Source organism: Microtus oregoni, unplaced genomic scaffold (genome assembly GCF_018167655.1).
Source record: "Microtus oregoni isolate MIOR12 unplaced genomic scaffold, Mior012 000004F_ref0000308, whole genome shotgun sequence".
NCBI classification, from domain to species: domain Eukaryota; kingdom Metazoa; phylum Chordata; class Mammalia; order Rodentia; family Cricetidae; genus Microtus; species Microtus oregoni.
Genome location: NW_024543063.1, coordinates 25,447,371 through 25,464,338, shown reverse-complemented (window position 1 = coordinate 25,464,338; position 16,968 = coordinate 25,447,371). Strand labels below are relative to the sequence as shown.

Here is a 16,968-nt window from a genome sequence, read left to right as displayed (position 1 = left end):
GAATTACCTCAATAGGACACACAACAAATCTTACCATCTTCAGGTGTTTGGTAATCCTCCTGACCATTTCATCTTCTGCTATTAATTCCTTTGTCTTACTTGATGGTATTGGCAAGGCATAACGTACAACTGATTCTCCTGTGGGTGGAGACCTTAGGACCATTGGTTCGATCTTATCATATTGTGACTTGGCATTACGTTTTTCTTTTGGCTTAGGCGATGAGTTGAGTAGTCCTTTTTTATAAGGTAATTCTGGAACACTTGTCAATTTCTTATTAATGGTTGATAGGGGCTGTGCCCGTTTCATTTTTGTGGCTGATTTAGCGTCCAAATTACATGTGAAAAATTCAGTACCTCCCTGTGAACAAAACATTAAGAGATTCAAAGAAAAAAATCCTACTCCATTCACTTAATTAACCAAGAAAATTAAGCTATTCTAACGAAATTCATGTACAATGCATGTTTTATCATTATGGTACGGTAGCAGGCTCCTCAGATGACATTGTTACAGACTGTGGACAGTTCTGGACAGGCTCATGTACTGGGCGCTGGTTTCCCTATTGTGTGAGGTACTTTAAGAGGTGTGGCCTAGCTAAAGGGCACTGACAAGCCAATGCTGACTTTGAAGGTTTACACCTGCTCCCCAATTTCCTGTTTTCTGCTTCTTGTGACCAACCTCATCCTCTACATGTTTTCCCATTGTAAAACTTTGCTTTTCATAGTCTCAAAAGCATAGAGTCAAGTGGCTATAGAATGAACCTTCTGAATCTGTGGGCCAAGGAAGTAATGTGTCATAGAAATGCAAAAACGACATCCACCAGGCCTCTTCTGGGAGGAGCTGCCGTGATATGTTTGGCTACTTTTAATGGCAAGTGAAATAAAACAGTGGAAATATTTAAACTCAAGCATGCAACCTAACCATGAAAGAGGCATTATTAAGCTAAAAATGCACCCTTTACACACACCATCCTTCCCATTTTGCATGTGATTAAACCTGAGCTCCGAGAAGCTGGTCACAGGACAACTCAAAAACCTAGGAAGTGTTATAGTTGGAATTTCAATAAAGACCAATTTTTCTGTATATCTTACTTCTTTTCTACCCTACTTGCTCCAAGTGTTACCATTTATTTGTCTTTAAACTTTACAGCATTTTGTATGAGTGAGTGATGATGTAAGTGAAAAAATTTCAGATTTGAAATTGCAGCAGGATTATCAATGACTCCAGAGAGGGTCAATCTAAAAATCAATTTGGGATTACAAAATAGAGGGGCTAGCCTGACCACAAGCCATGAGAAATTTCGAAAAGTGACCCAAATCTGATTTGTATACGGGAGATCTAGGAAGACAGAAGGCAACAGAGGTAGCAAGACAATGTTCTCAGCGGAACTACAATTCTTCTCTTATTTTCCCTATAAGTCATGTCTCAGTTTTTACCATTCTTTCCAGAGCTACACTGTGGTAAGGAAATACCATCTAGATAGGCCACACTCTCATTCTCATGCCTCTTTCTCCTCTGAAACCTGTTTAAGACGCAGACCATTGTCTGCTCCCAAAGAATGTAAAAACATACCAGATCACAGAGACTGTGGGTAGAGTGGCAAATTGGCTTCGTGGCCTGGCACTGCCCATAGGCTAGTGCCCCTGCTGTGGGATGAACTGTCACCCAGAAGACATACTGAAGTTTTAACCCCTGCAAACCCTAAATATGACATCATTTGAAAAGAGGGTCTTTTCAGACATGAAGTTTAGGTGATGTGAACTGGATGAGGTCACTAAACCTAGTGACTGGTCTCAGGGTAAGAAAGGCATGTAGCAAGAGAGGCATATATCAGCAGGGTAACAGGGGTGTCCCTGCAAACTGGGGCGTGTGGAGGGTTGCTACCTGCTACTAGAATCTAAATAAGCAATAACGTTCCTTCTTGAGACTCTTCTCTTACACACAAGTTGATTTCAATTCTAGTTAGCTTGTGGTTATAGCTGCCCCACGTCTTTGTCCGAGTTGCTACAATGAAATATCATAAACAAAATGACTTACAAACAATACATGTTTGTCACAGTTATGAAGGCTGGCAAGTCCAGTGTCGTGTCACCAGCAGATCTGGTGTCAGATAAACCCCAAACAACAAACTATTGATCCATCTGTCTGTCTTCTCTTGATGGTTGACCAGCCAGGAACTTCCCTAGACCTCATTTATACAGTCCCTAGTTCCATTCGTGAACACATTGACCTGATGACCCCATCCATCACCTTTCAAAACTACTAGCTCCTCAGACTATCATCACCTTGGAGATCAGGATCTCAACACAACAATTCCAGGAGAGAAGGCAACAAACCTTTAGACCATGAGGAAAGTCCAGCACTGAGTGAGAAATATACACATGCATACATGGATCCACATGCATACTCTCCTTGTATTTCCTGAGAAATACATAGAGATTAGATATTAAGACTTTTAACAGTTTCTTAATAACAAACCATCAGGCAAAGTAGCTATTTCACCCTGAGTGCATATAAGCTAACAAGATAAGACAATTTGACATGAGAAAAACACAATCATCAGAGAAGTAAAACCACAGACAGAAAAATGCATCATGTATGAAGATCATACCAGAGAGATCGAAAAATGCTTAAGACGGAGAAAGAATACAGGCACTAGAAACAGGGGTAAGTGGTGTTTTAGAAGACCCAGATGGAAGTAGTACAAGTGAAAATGTACTGACCACACCGCTGCAGAACGGGTTCGTAGGATGGATGATCAGACCGAGGTGACAGGATAGAGAGCACCATTCAAAAGCAAAGCTACACAGAGAGAAAGTAGAGAGACGAAGGGTAGGTTGAACAGATGTGTTGAACTTCGCAAATGCCGACAGACAGATAAGAGAAAGAGGAAGCATAGAGGAAGAAATACTCCAACAAATAATAAAGATCAATTTCTCAGACCTAAAGAGTACCAGAAGGTACAGATCAAAATATTCTCAGAATGCTCATAGGAAACAAACAAAAACACAAAACACATCAGAAAGAAACATAAGCATCAAAAAGGGAAAAATAAAACTTTCAGAGAGAACATGAAACCTAAAAAGGAGGGAAAAATGAATGATACCATTTAATATTTCTCCTCACAAGATTATATATTTTATCAAAATTTCACACTCATTAAGGATTAAAAAAACACACAGTTCAAAAAATCAATCAGCAAAAGGAATGAGCTGGGACTAAAGCTATGACCTGGGGCTAGAGTCCAAGTCCCCTGCCACCACCAGCTCAGTCAGAGTAAGTGGTGAAAGAAGATGACCAAGTGGCCTGCGTGGGTCACTGAGCAGTTTCTCATGGCCAGGATGCCTCAAACCAGGAGTGTGGTAGTCACTCCTTATCATCAGGAGTTCAGGCCTGTCTAGCGAGGCTAGCCAGGTTCAGGATGGTTCATTTTAGTTGGGTCCTCCAGACTGAGCACTCTTTGAACTTAGGAGATTGGCCACAGAAAGATGATCAGCTCAGATCCTAACCAGTTTCCTCACCCCTGTCCTCGGCATTTTCTAGGCACTCATGCAGTGAGTTGTAGTAACTGGGAGCTCTCTCCTGCCACTTGTCAAGCCAGGGAATAGGGAGTTCCCACTGCCTGCTCTGCCACACCTCCTCTTGCCCATTCAAAAGCAAGCCTCTTGCCTCTCTCCATGGGAAGTCCTGTCTACAGTTCAAAGTGCGTCCTTCCCCAGATCCTGTCCATTCCAGGAAGATGAGACTTTCATTCTTGATTTAGGTCTTTGCTCCTTAGTGGACAATAGTCAATCCTATCCTTTTAATCTCGCACTAAGGGTGTGATCCATTTGGATCGCCAGCTTCTTGACCATCTCCGTGTGATTTCCCCACCCATCTGAGGTCCAGCTTCACTCCAGCTCCCAGGATCCAGTTCAGGATTTTCCCTGCTGGAAGGCAGATCCAAGATGGTATCTGGTGTGGGAGGTCCTTCTGTCCATGTGTTGCTTTTATTGATTAATGAATAAAGAAACTGGCTTGGCCTATAGCAAGGGAGAAGGAAGGTAGAGTTGGGGAGAATCCATGGAGCTGCTGCCAGAGACAGACCTGCTGAAACTTTGCTGGTAGGTCATGACCTCGTGGTGATGCACAGATTAATAGAAATGGGTTAAATTAATATGCAAGAGTTACCCAATAAGAAGCTAGAGCTAATGGGCCAAGCAGTGATTTAATTAATACAGTTTCTGTGTGATTATTTTGGTTCTGGGTGGCCGGAATGAACAAACAGCCTCTTCCAACAGGCATCTCTACTCACCTTGAACAGGAAGACAAACAAACAAAAATAAAAAAACCACAAAGAGCTCACTGCAATCAGTTTGCTGGCAAGAAAGCTGGAGAAGCCCAAGAAAGGCTCAAGCGCCAGGTCTTTCTTTAACACTGAGCCTCCGGACTTAGACTCCGGTATAACTCAGAGGAGCAAGAGGATTCCATGTGATGAGAAACCATTCTTTGTATCAAGCAGGATTACTTACTGTGCTGCTGCAAGATCTGTTATCCCCTCCGAGCTTTCATCATCTTGGAGGCAGGGCCTGGACTGTATGCTGTGTTGGCTTGATAGGAACACACTTTACTCTCAAGAAGGATCTGGATTCCCTCAATGAGGAAGAGTTAGAGCAACAAAATCTAATCAGAAAGGCTCACTCCAGGAAATGCCCAAACCAAATGAAGGACTTGAGCAAAGAAAAACAACAACTTGAGAACATAAATGGGGACGTGGGCTCTATTCCAGCCTGGACCGACATTGCAGAGTGGAGTAAACAGATCTGTCTGCTGACTTCTGAGGTAAACACCTCAAAACCAGAACCCTCTTAGCTGTGTACTTCACTTGCCTACCACTGTGAGGGACTTCAGAAGAGTGCTGCTCCCATTGGCAACATCTTAAACAGTGTTCATGTTACCATGGAGGCAATCCTGAATGCACAGAATGGAATTACGGCAGAGTGATGTGGAGAGTAATTTAAGTAAACAGATTATCCCATCACCATCAGTCACACCAAAATTTGGCAATAAAACCCCAGGTGACAAGGTAGGTTTGGCCTGGGAGCTGTAAATAATTCAGGGTGGAATTCGCTAGCTCTAGGATTAGATTCGTTGGCTTTTGATTCTTTGTTCCCATTCATTTAATCCCAGTCTGGGAATCACAGAAGTCTTGTTGGGATTTTTCTCAAATCTCTTTCAGGATTTGATAAGTGTAAGAAGTATTCAGTGGAGAACTACATTTTCCCTTTGAGTGGGTTCCAGTGGTTCTCAACCTTCCTAATGCTGTGACCCTTTAGTACAGTTAGTTCCTCATGTTGTGGTGACCCCCAATGATAAAATTATTCTTGTTGCTACTTCATAACTGTAATTTTGCTACTGTTATGAATTACAAACTAAATATCTACTATGCAGGGCATCTCACATGTGACCCTGTGAAACGTTGAGACTCATTGTGCTGGATTGTTTGCCTACTCCAGCTGCACAGAAAGAACGAGAGAAAGCGGTCATGACACACATGTTTGGTCCGATGTCCTGACAGACATTGGTCATGACACACATGTTTGGTCCGATGTCCTGACAGATATGAATGCTGTCTAGTAGTTTTAACCCTTTCAAGGCTGCCATCTTTCTTTATCAGACATTCAATTTGGTGTTAATTTTCATTAATTTGATGTTTTTCCATGAGAGTGTTTACATTTCTCCTTCTATTTTTTTTTTTTTTGCCTTAATACTGTCTTTGTCTACCTGTACTATTTCACTTTGCTGGGGGTTAAAGAATACTTTAAAGTCATCTGGGCACTTTAGGATACATGATGACTCATGCTTTTCTGATGCTTTCTACACGACATTCCCATCCTTAATATATGTGTGTGTGTGTGTATACCATTTCAGATGTAACAACCAAATAAAGCTCTAACAGTGGACTGAGAATGAAAATAAACAAGTTAAATGTACAAAGATTAGACTAACCATAGTGGCAAATACATGCGATTCCTGTATTCAGAAGGCCGAGGTGGGGGGAATCATGAGTTGGAGGCCACCCTGGGTTACAAAGGCAAAACAGTAAAGATGAAGAGGAGGAGGAAGGGGAGGCTGAGGGGAGGGGAGCAGCAGCAGCAGCTGCACAAAAGCTGACACAGATTTACAGCAGTTACACTCTGGAACACGTGAGAGTCAATGTTCACACCAGTTTCTAAAAGTGAAAATAACTAGTATAAGGCTAGCAAAATTGGACTCGGTGGTTTTCTGTAAAGAGGACACGAGTTAGGGGGTTAGGGAAGGGGAGTTGTATCTGGGAGAAGTTAAAGGGTTGAATATGATCAAAAGGCACTGCATAAAATTCTCAAAAATTAATGCTAATAAAACAACAAAATAAAGAGAAAATTTTATATTAAACATATGCGCAAAATAAAAAGAGAAAATATAAGGATCTATTGGCTGGAACAAAACAAATATGATTCAGGTTTGGGTACCCACTATCTAATATTAAGAGGGTCATTCAACATATTTATAAAAGTGTGGTAAGATTTTTAACTTGTCAGAAATTCTGGAAAAGTTCTTTGTATCTTGCTTACACATTCATGTGAAATATCACCATCGGTGAACATAGTAAACTATCTTAGCAACTAGAACACGAAATAACAAAAAAAATAGCAATGGCATTCAGCTGGACAACATGCAGAGAGTGAGAAACCCTGGGACCTTCATCTTTAATGGGATGTCTCAATCAAATCCCTCCCCTCAGGGCTCAGGGAATCCTACAGAAGAGGAAGCAGAAAGACTTTAAGATCCAGAGGGCATGGAGAACACCGAGAAAACAAGACTTTCTAAACACAGTAGGACTCACGCACATATGAACTCATACAGGTTGAGGCAGCATGCACAAACCTGAGTGTGTCTATGCTAGATGGAACCAGGGCTAACGGTGGATACGAGCCACCTTTACAAATCCAGAAGCTCTCCCTAATTGATAATTGTGCACACATGAAAAATTACTGTTCTCTAATAGACTCTCGCCGAGTACACAAACCACTCAAGGGCAGGCCCAATACTGGCAGTAAATGGCCAGTCCAAGAATTTAATGACAGTTTTGGAGGATCTTTGTCTCATAACATTTTTTGCTATGGCGCTCTCTCTCTCTCTCTCTCTCTCTCTCTCTCTTTGTCTCTCTGTCTCTCTCTCTCTTTTAGAGGTCCTTTGAGTATATACCATGTTTCCAGGTTAGTGTTTTTATGGGATTTCTCTAAGTGTGAATATGTATGTTTCTGTATCAATGCTTTTTCTTAGGTTCTTTTCTTTTATTAGGCTCTTTTTCTTGTTTGTCCTATTATGCTTATCTTAATTATTCTACTTAATTATATATCTTTTGTAGATGCCTGTTTGTTTCCTAATGAGAGAGAGCAAGAAAGGATGAGGATTTGGGTGGGTGGGAGATGGGAAGATCTGGGAGGAGTTTGGGGACGGAAAACCATAATCACAGTAAATTGTATGAAGCAAGACCTATTTTCATTAAAACATTAGTGATGGCATAAAATAAACCATTTTAATAAAGGTTTTAAAGACCCAATTTCTCAAATACATTGGACATGGTTTCTAATGTCAGTGACAAGTGCTTATTGATACAATTGTGGATTTAAAAGGGTCTGCCCTTTCTGAATAGAAATAGAGGAGGAGTGGGTGGATGGATGGAATAGGGATGGGGTGAGAGGAGACAAGGGAGACTGTGGTCAGGATATTAAAACATAAATAAAAATGAAATAGTTTTACTTGCGAGCTTTAATTAGCACTTAAGCCAACAGCAGACATTTCTGGTAAAAGTCTAAGAGGCTTCTTATAAAAAATTTCACTATGCACATCCAGAGACAGGGATGTAAATTTCAAATATGTGTGAGCACAAACATGGAAGTCCATTGTCTGGAACATGAAAGACTCCAATGCCTACTTGACTTAACTTTCCTAGAGAGCTGTCCGGGAGGAAGTAGAGGGCATAGGAATACAGGCACTCTAGAGAAACTTAGCTGTAATAGGGACTAAATGCTCTATTCCTAGAGGGAAGAAATGTGGTCAAGGGGAGTTTCCTAATGAGGAGAAGTAAAAGTTTCATCTTGTGAGAGGCTGAAATGTATTCTTATCCAAACGTATCCAGAACCTGTACGTGTGACCAGAAGGTCTACTTGTAGATGTCATCAGTTCGGGTTCATGTTAGACCTGAAGAGACCTCAACTCAAGGGCTTTCTTACACAGAGTGAACACACAATATAAGCACATAAAGAAGAGAATATCCCTGCATGTGGTACAGATACTGGAGCGATATGTCTCCAAGACAAGGGCAGTGATGGCTGCGAACAAGCTCAGAGGTGAGTGGAGCTATACAGTCTCCCTAAGGCTCCCCCAGGAGCAACCTGCCCTGGAACCACCTTGACTTTGAGCTTCTAGCTCCAGAACTAGGGGATGATCATCTTTCATTTCAAGCCACAAAATCAGTCCTGCCTTGTTACACTAGCCTCAGACCACACACACACACACACACACACACACACACACACACACACACAGAGCGATGGAAATGAACCTATGGGAAACAGGGTCCGAGTGGCAGATATCCAGCTGCGGAACAAATGCCCTTGAAAAACAAGAAGGAGTCTTAAAGACGGCAACGTGCTTTAGGCAGATATGAAAAAAAAAAAACTTTCATGGATCAAACATGTGGGTTACTTTAAGTAATGAGTAACAAAAAGGTCACACACTTAGTGATCAGAGACAGGCCCTAACAAATTCATCCATGAAGTTCCAATAAATAAAATATGGAGCCCTCCTTCTAACAGTCTAGGAGGCGGCTCGGATGTCACCATTTATTCGCTTGACATTTCCCACCATTATTAACAATTATTTGGTGATTTATTTCACCAGGTTAATTTTAAGCCTAAAATATTGAGCACAAAAATGTGACTGGGTCGGGAGGGCCATTTTGGGAAAACAATGAACTGTGTTTGATTTGGCAGCCTGAGGAACCGGTGGCTCTGGTGACGGTTGTACATCAGGATGCACTTGCCTTAGTGCCTAACCCGCCCCTCTCTATTTCAAGAAGGCAGCACCTCCCACCGGCTCCCTTTTTAGAGGAGTGTTACCTGCTGACGCTGTTGTGAGTTGTCTTACTGGGTGGCTTGGCTTCAAGGAGGCAGGCTGTAAGGTGAGAATCTATTTGCCTGAGAAAGTTGTAAAGTCCGAGTCTCCTAGACTTCTTTGGAAGAAGCCAGTAAACTCTCCAGACAACAGCACTGCCCCAGTACAAACAGACATTTGTGCTGAAAGGGAAAGGCGGGCCTTTGCGCCCAGGGTGGTAACAACTGCCCGCAGGGCGCGCGCCTCGCCTACCATGATCCTTTGCGAAACAACTACGGGGGCGTGGCACGTGACCCTTGGCTCCTCAGGCGCTCTGAAGTGTCCACAAAACGCAGCAATGACCACAGGGCGCAAGTCAGCTCTGCTACTTAAGCAGCAACAAGAAGTCCTGTAGGTACCAGAGATCATGGGCTCCTAGAACACCTATGCCACACTTTTTTTTTTTTAAACACATATGTTTAAAAAGCAAACAGAAGCGGGCGGTGGTGGCGCACGCCTTTAATCCCAGCATTTAGGGGGCAGAGGCAGGCAGATCTGGGTCAGTTCGAGGCCAGCTTAGTCTAGAGAGCTAGTTTCAAGACAGGCTCCAAAGCTACGGAGAAACTCTGTCTCAAAAAACCAAGAAAAAAGAAACGGAGGGGGGGAAAAAAGCCAACAGAAAGCTTGCAGTGCCCTGCTAGCAAACAAGGAGCAGTGGCTTTTCCAGAAAGGAAGAGGAGAGTGACAGTTATAGATTTTCACAGAAAATAAAACAAAGACATAAAAACCAAAGTAAATAAAATGCTTTGGGATGCTAAGGGAGAGGTGTGTCTTTAAGCAATTTCTTGCTCTAATGACTGACATTAGGAGTAGCCCTGAGGTTGCAATGTCATGAGAGTGCTCTAGGTACGTACATTTAATGGTCACTTATTTTCTGGGAATGAAGAGAGGGTTTTGTTTATGTGCAATAGCAAATGAACAGAGCCGGGATTCCTTTGGAATATGCGGCCTGAGGTACCAGCAGGGTCACTGGCTTGGATGATGTGCTGATAAATATCTGTTGCTGCATAAATAAGCAGATATTTATGTCTGCTAAAGAATGTTAGATAAAGAAATACTCAGCTTATTGAAGCTTTTTCCCTGTGTAGAAAGTTTTTACTCTCCAGGAACCTTTGGAAGATCCACAGATGAGTACTGATTGGCAGTCACAAATGTAGCTCTATAGCAGGTTTATCTATTGCTATACAGCTTAGCATATCTGATGATAAACATCACTTGCAAAGCATACTATGAAACACATGAGTTTCTGGGTTTAAAGTCTGGTGGTGAGGGACAGTTAACTTGGCTTTTCTGTGCCTCATTCTGTGGGTGTTAATATGAGAAAGGATGAAAGGAGTTGAATCTGTGTTAGAATAATGTCTAGCAACTGTATAGCAGGTTCTGAGAAAGTGAACTCCGGGCATCATTAAGGAAGCCTTTGCCTTGTTAGAACTTCAGCTGTATTTCCTAAAAGAATTTTTTTTCACAAAAACTTGATTTTGTTGAAAACGACATTAATAAAACATGCTGGCATATTTCCCTCTGCTAAATAATGAAAATAGCATAGTTTTTCCTTCTATTTTGACTTATAGAAATTTGTTAGACTCTGGTGGGTATGATGGTCATACCTTATATCTAAGCTTTCAGAAGGCTGAAACAGGAGAATTTCTATGAGTTTGAGGCTAGCCTCGGCTACATACCAAGTCCAAAGCTAGCATTGGGTAAAGAGATAACCTAATCTCAAAAGACCAAGCCAAGTTTTAAAATTGTCAGCGATGTTATTGGTGATAGTATTTGTTCTGACAGCAGATCTTCACCTCTTGCTCTGTCTCCAAATCCAGTCCTGGAGCAAAGCAACAGTGGCGCCGTTGTGCAAATCCTAATTGGTTTCAATAATAAAAACCCTGAGTCGGATATGGGGAAAATGTGAAAAGATCAGAGAAGCAGAAATGCCAGCCACGACTTCTTACCTCCACCTCAGACCAAAACAATGATTAAGTCTCTACAAATCCTCAGACTGAATTCCATGAACTCCTGCATCCTCCTTCACGGATATTTCTCTCTCTGCCTTTCTAACTCCACCTACCTAATATTGGGATTGAAGGTGGTAGCTAACATCGCATGGCTCTTTCCTTTTTAGACTTGATCAATTGTGTGCAACCCAGAGTGGCCTGGAACTAATAGAGGTATGTTTCCCTCTATCCCCCAAGTGCTTGGATTAAAGGTGTGTGCTGGCCACACTACCCCTCTATGGCTAACTATTTTTGCCATATCACATTTTGCCTTTCTTGTCTAAAATAAAAAGACTATAACTAAAACAAGGAAAATATATACAATAAGTATAATAAATATATACAATTAATGCAGGTAATACCTACATCAACAATGGCTAGTCCATTAGCATTTAACAAATTCAAAGAAAATATTTCATTACCTAACATATTTTAGCAAGTCCAAAGTTTTTATTTAGCAAGTCCTAATGCAGTTTTGATTCTAACTTGCATTACCATCCAAAACTGTCTTTTGATGTCTCTCAACCCTGTCTTTACACCTCTTTAGTGAGTTTCTTTTCTGAGTCTGGTACACAAGGAAAACTGGAACTATAACCATCTAGCCTTCAACTCCCTCAGCAACCCAAGAAGGAAACAATATTAACTGTGTAAGCAGGAATTGAAAGCAAGTGTCTTTCAAAAAATGTGAGAAATAACGAGACAGGATTTACTGGTCCTACTGGAGTTAGCACCAAACCCTGTGTCATGGCTACCCTGACCAGGCATTCTCACCCACTCATATTATTAACCCAATTAAAAGAACCAGGTAGTACTAGGTGGTGGTGGTATATGCATTTAATTATACCACTTGGCAGACAGATGCTGCTATATCTCTGTAAATTCAAGGCCAGCCTGGTTCACAGACCGACCTCTATGAAAGCCAAGACTACACAAAGATATCCTGTCTTGAAATCTCACCAAAAAAGATCCAAGTGAGTTGTCTCTATTATCCTTACCTAATATTTGGGTATACTGGAGACAAACTGGGCAAATCTCTCTGATGTTCTACAAAAACCCAGGCTGTATGGTGAGTTCTAGGCCAGTGAGAGTTCCATAGTGAAAATATTTTATTAAAAAAGAAAACAATAGCCGGGCGGTGGTGGCGCACGCCTTTAATCCCAGCACTTGGGAGGCAGAGGCAGGCGGATCTTTGTGAGTTCGAGACCAGCCTGGTCTACAAGAGTTAGTTCCAGGACAGTCTCCAAAACCACAGAGAAACCCTGTCTCGAAAAACCAAAAAAAAAAAAAAAAAAAAAGAAAGAAAGAAAACAATAAAAATGAAAATGAACAAAGTATTAATTAAAATTGTTTCTATTACTAATCACTTTTATTTAGCTTTTTTCCTAACCATTAGCAATAACTACTTATAACCAATAACCCTAAAAAATGACAAATAATCATAACCCACAGAAATTCTAGAAGCCATCCACCCCACCTCTTGAGTATTATGGTGTTATCTTATATATTTACTTCTTGATGTGTGGTGGTGATGGCATCTTCAGGGGATCCTGAAAAGAAAATGTTGGTTAATTGTCAAGTCCTGGAGAGGCAGCTTGTTGCCCAGTCTCTGCATAGTGAGAAAGTATAGGGCTTCTCTCAAGTCATGACCGCAGTAGTCAGTGAGGCTGGGTCATTTCAGCTAGCCATCTTGAAATTGTTCTGAGCAGTTTGTAGTCCAAAGGTGACCTTTAGCCGGTGTTTCTCAGCTTAGGGGTATTATCATAGTCCTGGAGGAATCTTCCTTGTGTGGCCACATCATCATTTTGGAGATGTCAAAGTTAGTTATTAGGCATAGCCACGGTTGACTGCAGAAAACGAATGGAGGCTTAAACTCGAAATCATGTCCAGGAAGCAAGAGGAAGCCTTTCCTAGAATTAGTTAGTACTCCATATGACCATTAATTGTGGTGTTTGGTTGTATAAAGAACAAGTAGGACATTTCCTTATAATTTACTTGGTTTGTTGCCACATGATATAAAAGACTTTTTTAAACCTTTCCCATTGAAATATTTTCAAGACAGTCTGTGGGCTCCATCACATTTCCTATAATATCTAATAAATTTCACCATTACCTTTTGTTACAGGACCTGGAAGACCCAAATGGGATGACTCTTTTTCCTTATTACTTCTTGTAACTGAATAAATGATAGATAATGCAAAATCTGTATAATTTGGCATTAATTTAGCAGTTTTAATATGCAAAACAACTTTCTATTTATTGTAAATCAGTAACTATATTGAGAGGTTCTTTCTATAAAATCCATTAATATCCTCGTAATAGCATATAATTCTGACTTTTGGACAGAATTGTAATGTAGTAGGGAGTGGGACCTCCTGTTTGTCCTGCCTGGCTAGGTTACACCCAAAATAATCACACAGAAATTGTATTAATTAAATTACTGCCTAGCCCATTAGCTCTAGCCTCTTATTGGCTAACTCTCACATCTTGATTAACTCATTTCTATTAAATCTGTGTATCACCACGTGACTGTGGCTTACTGGCAAGATTCTAACCTACGTCCATATCAGGCCGGAGATTCATGGCATCTGCATGACTCTGCTCTTCTTCCCAGCATTCAGTTCATCTTTCCCGCCTACCTAAGTTTCTGCCCTATCAAAAGGCCAAAGCAGTCTCTTTATTCAACCAATAAAAGCAACACACCCTACACAATGTAAAGTGTTTGAACCACCTTACTTAAACTTTCTGATTTATACCTTGTCTTTCCTGATTTATTTACACCAGTATAGTCTTTTCCCACAATCAAATTAGCAGAAAAGTTATAATGTCCTGGTGTCTAGTGCTTCTCTAGTTGTCAACCAAAAGGAAAGAAATTAATGTCTCTTAAAATTTCCTTATTCCTGCCAGGAATGCAGATACCAGACGGAGTTGGTAGTCTTGTGTATGTGTTACTTTTATTGGTTAACAAAGAAGCTGCTTTCAACAAATGGCTTAACAGAATACAGCCAGACTAGAAGAGATGTATAGAGGGAGTAGGAAGAGTCAATGAGAAGCCATGGAGGTGCCAGAGGAGGAAGATGAGAGTTGCCAGCCAGAACCTTGCTGGTAGGCCATGAACCTCATAGTAAAATATAAAATCATAGATGTTGTGCTTTCCTGTCGCTTTAAGGGACAAGCCACGCCCACTCCCATTACCTCTGACCTGCCCACCGCCATCTTGGGCCCTTCCTTTTCTGCTTCCTTGACGTGCGTGGTGCTCTTTATTATAAGGAAGACCTGGGAATGATATGGTTTTGGTCCCTTTAAGAGACAAGCCACACCCATTCCTCTCTCCATCTGCTGAGGCAGGCTGAGCTTCCGGCCTGAGCTCGCTCTCTTTTCCATATTCCTCTCGGAGAGGCAGCTTCGCTTCTGCCTCTCTGCCCACTTCTCTGCTTCCCCCTTCTCTGTCTCTTTCTCCTCTTCTCTCTCTCTCTCCCCCTCTCTCTCTGTCCCCCTCTTCACCCTTCCTCCTCCATAACTCCCTGAATAAACATTCAACCTCACCCTGCATGTCCTGTCTATCCATATTTCTGTCTTCTGCCTGCCCGCCATGTGTCTCCCTGCCTGGGACCAGCCATTGCTCGGGGACTAGGAGCCGTCTCTGCCTGGGGCCCACTGCCTGCTGCCACATGGCCCGCCACCACTGCTCTGAGACCAGCAGCCATCTCTGCCTGGGACTGGCTGCTCCCAGGGCCCTCTGTCTGCCGCCACATGGCCCGCCACCACCACCACTCAAGCCACCGCTCTGGGACTGGCAGCCATTTCTGCCTGGGACTGGCTGCTCCCAGGGCCTGCTGCCTGCCACCACATGGCCTGCCGCCACCATTTGGGACCTACAGCATTTCTGCTGCCTACTGCCATGGGGATCCTGCAGCATTTTTTTTTTAAAAAAGAACAACAATAGATATAAGAGTTAGCTAGCAGTAAGCTTAAGTTATTGGTCAAGCAGTCATTTAAATAATACAGTTTCTGTTTGATTATTTCTGGAGTCTGGCCAGCCAGGAAATGAACAGCACCCTCAGACTACAACCAGGGATTGATGGGGTAAAGACTTAGGAGCTTTAAGTTTCAAAGTCAGGCTATGCCTACATATGTGAAAGGAAGTGTCCTGAGTATATATAGATTGGAGGGGAAAGGTATCATTTTTGAGAAGACATGGTATTCCTGAAGCTGTGTTCTGATGGGGAATATATCTGCCCATAGGATGTGCCTATCCCATTCTCCAAGTCCAAACAGCTGCATTTTGTTGCACTCTGTTAAGTGAGCTTCGCAGCAGAGATGTCCATTGTTGCTCTGCTCCACTCCCCTAGTGTTTCAAGGGAGAGGGCTGCTTGTTTGTCCAGGCTGCCCAGCTAGCTTAGGCCCGAAATAACCACACAGAAATTGTATTAATTAAATCACTGCTTGGCCCATTATCTCTAGCCTCTTATTGGCTAACTCTCACATCTTGATTTAACCCTATTCTATTAATCTGTATATCACCATGTGGCAGTGACTTACCGGGAAAGATTTTAACCAGTGTCCATCTCAGGTGGAGAATCCATGGCATCTCTCTGACTCTGCTTTCTTCTTCCCAGCATCCAGTTCTGTCTTCTCTACCTATCTACGTTCTGCCCTACCAGGAGCCCAAAGCAGTTTCTTTATTAAACAATGAAAGCAACACAAAGACAGAAGGACCTCCTACATCACACTAGGGATTTTCCCAGCAGTGATGTCCATTTCATCTCAGCTTTGGACCAAATTGTTACTTCTCTGTCTTCACTCTACTAATGGGGAACACCTATAGAAATGTAGCCATCTGTTCTGGGTCAAGCAAAATGTTGGTACTTCTGCTCTACTCCCCTGATGGAGTTTCTGAGCAGAGGTGTCCCTTTATCTGTGCTGTGTTCTACTAGTATGTTTCTAAGCAGAGATACTTCTCTGTTCCAGCAAAAGAAAATCTTCATCCAAAACTCATCCAAAAGATTTATTTGGGAGGAAGAAATCCAGGAGATTACCTGTGTCTCCCAGAGTGGAAGTAGTCAACTGAACAGGCACAAGTTTTATATGGGGTTTCTTAGGGTTGGAGTTTTTCCAAGGATGTTTTTATGGTTGGAATTGCTCAGAAATTCATTGGTTTTCCTGCTTGGAAATTGGTTGAGTTCCCACTCAGTTGGTCAGAGATAGAGAGCATTTCTTTAACTCTGATTCCATGGCCAAAGTGTGGGTTTTTCACTGATTTTGGTTTTTAGCATTGCCATCTGCTTCTTTAACTGACCCTTTCATGTAAAGCATAGGGCTTCATAAATTATTTTTTTTCTATGAGTTTCTGGGGTAAACTATAAAGTTTAAACAGATTTTTGCCATTGTCAATTTCTTTCAAATTCTTTTCAATTATTTTTTCAAAATAATATTGTGTAACTGAATGCAAGTGTGTGGTATAAAGATCTTACCAAATACTTTAAAATTATGTCAGTAATGGCTGGGCAGAAGTAGCACATGCCTTTATCCCTGCACTCAGGAAGAAGAGCTAGGTGAGTCCCTGTGAATTCGAGGCTAGCTTGGTCTACAAGAGTTAGTTCCAGGACAGCTAGGATTGTTAAACAGGGAAACCCTGTCTCGAAAAAGCAAAAGCAAAACCAAACCAAGAAAAAGATCTCAGTATTTTTAATACGTATTCAAAGACAATTGTCATATGCAGTCTTTCAAATATTTATTGCACACAAAAAGTTTTACTCTTGTGTAAAGTGTGTAACTTTACCACAATGGCTATATTTTTAG

General features: G+C 41.7%; 1 protein-coding gene across 1 annotated transcript in view; it reads right to left on the bottom strand.

The window, feature by feature from the left end:
- Ccdc7 (coiled-coil domain containing 7) overlaps window positions 1-307 on the bottom strand; it is a 46,951-nt gene extending 46,644 nt beyond the window's left edge. Inside the window, exon 1 of the mRNA XM_041650829.1 lies at window positions 35-307. Coding sequence (XP_041506763.1) covers window positions 35-307 — 273 coding nt within the window. The remainder of the gene's footprint in view (window positions 1-34) is intronic.
- Window positions 308-16,968: the final 16,661 nt, after the last annotated feature.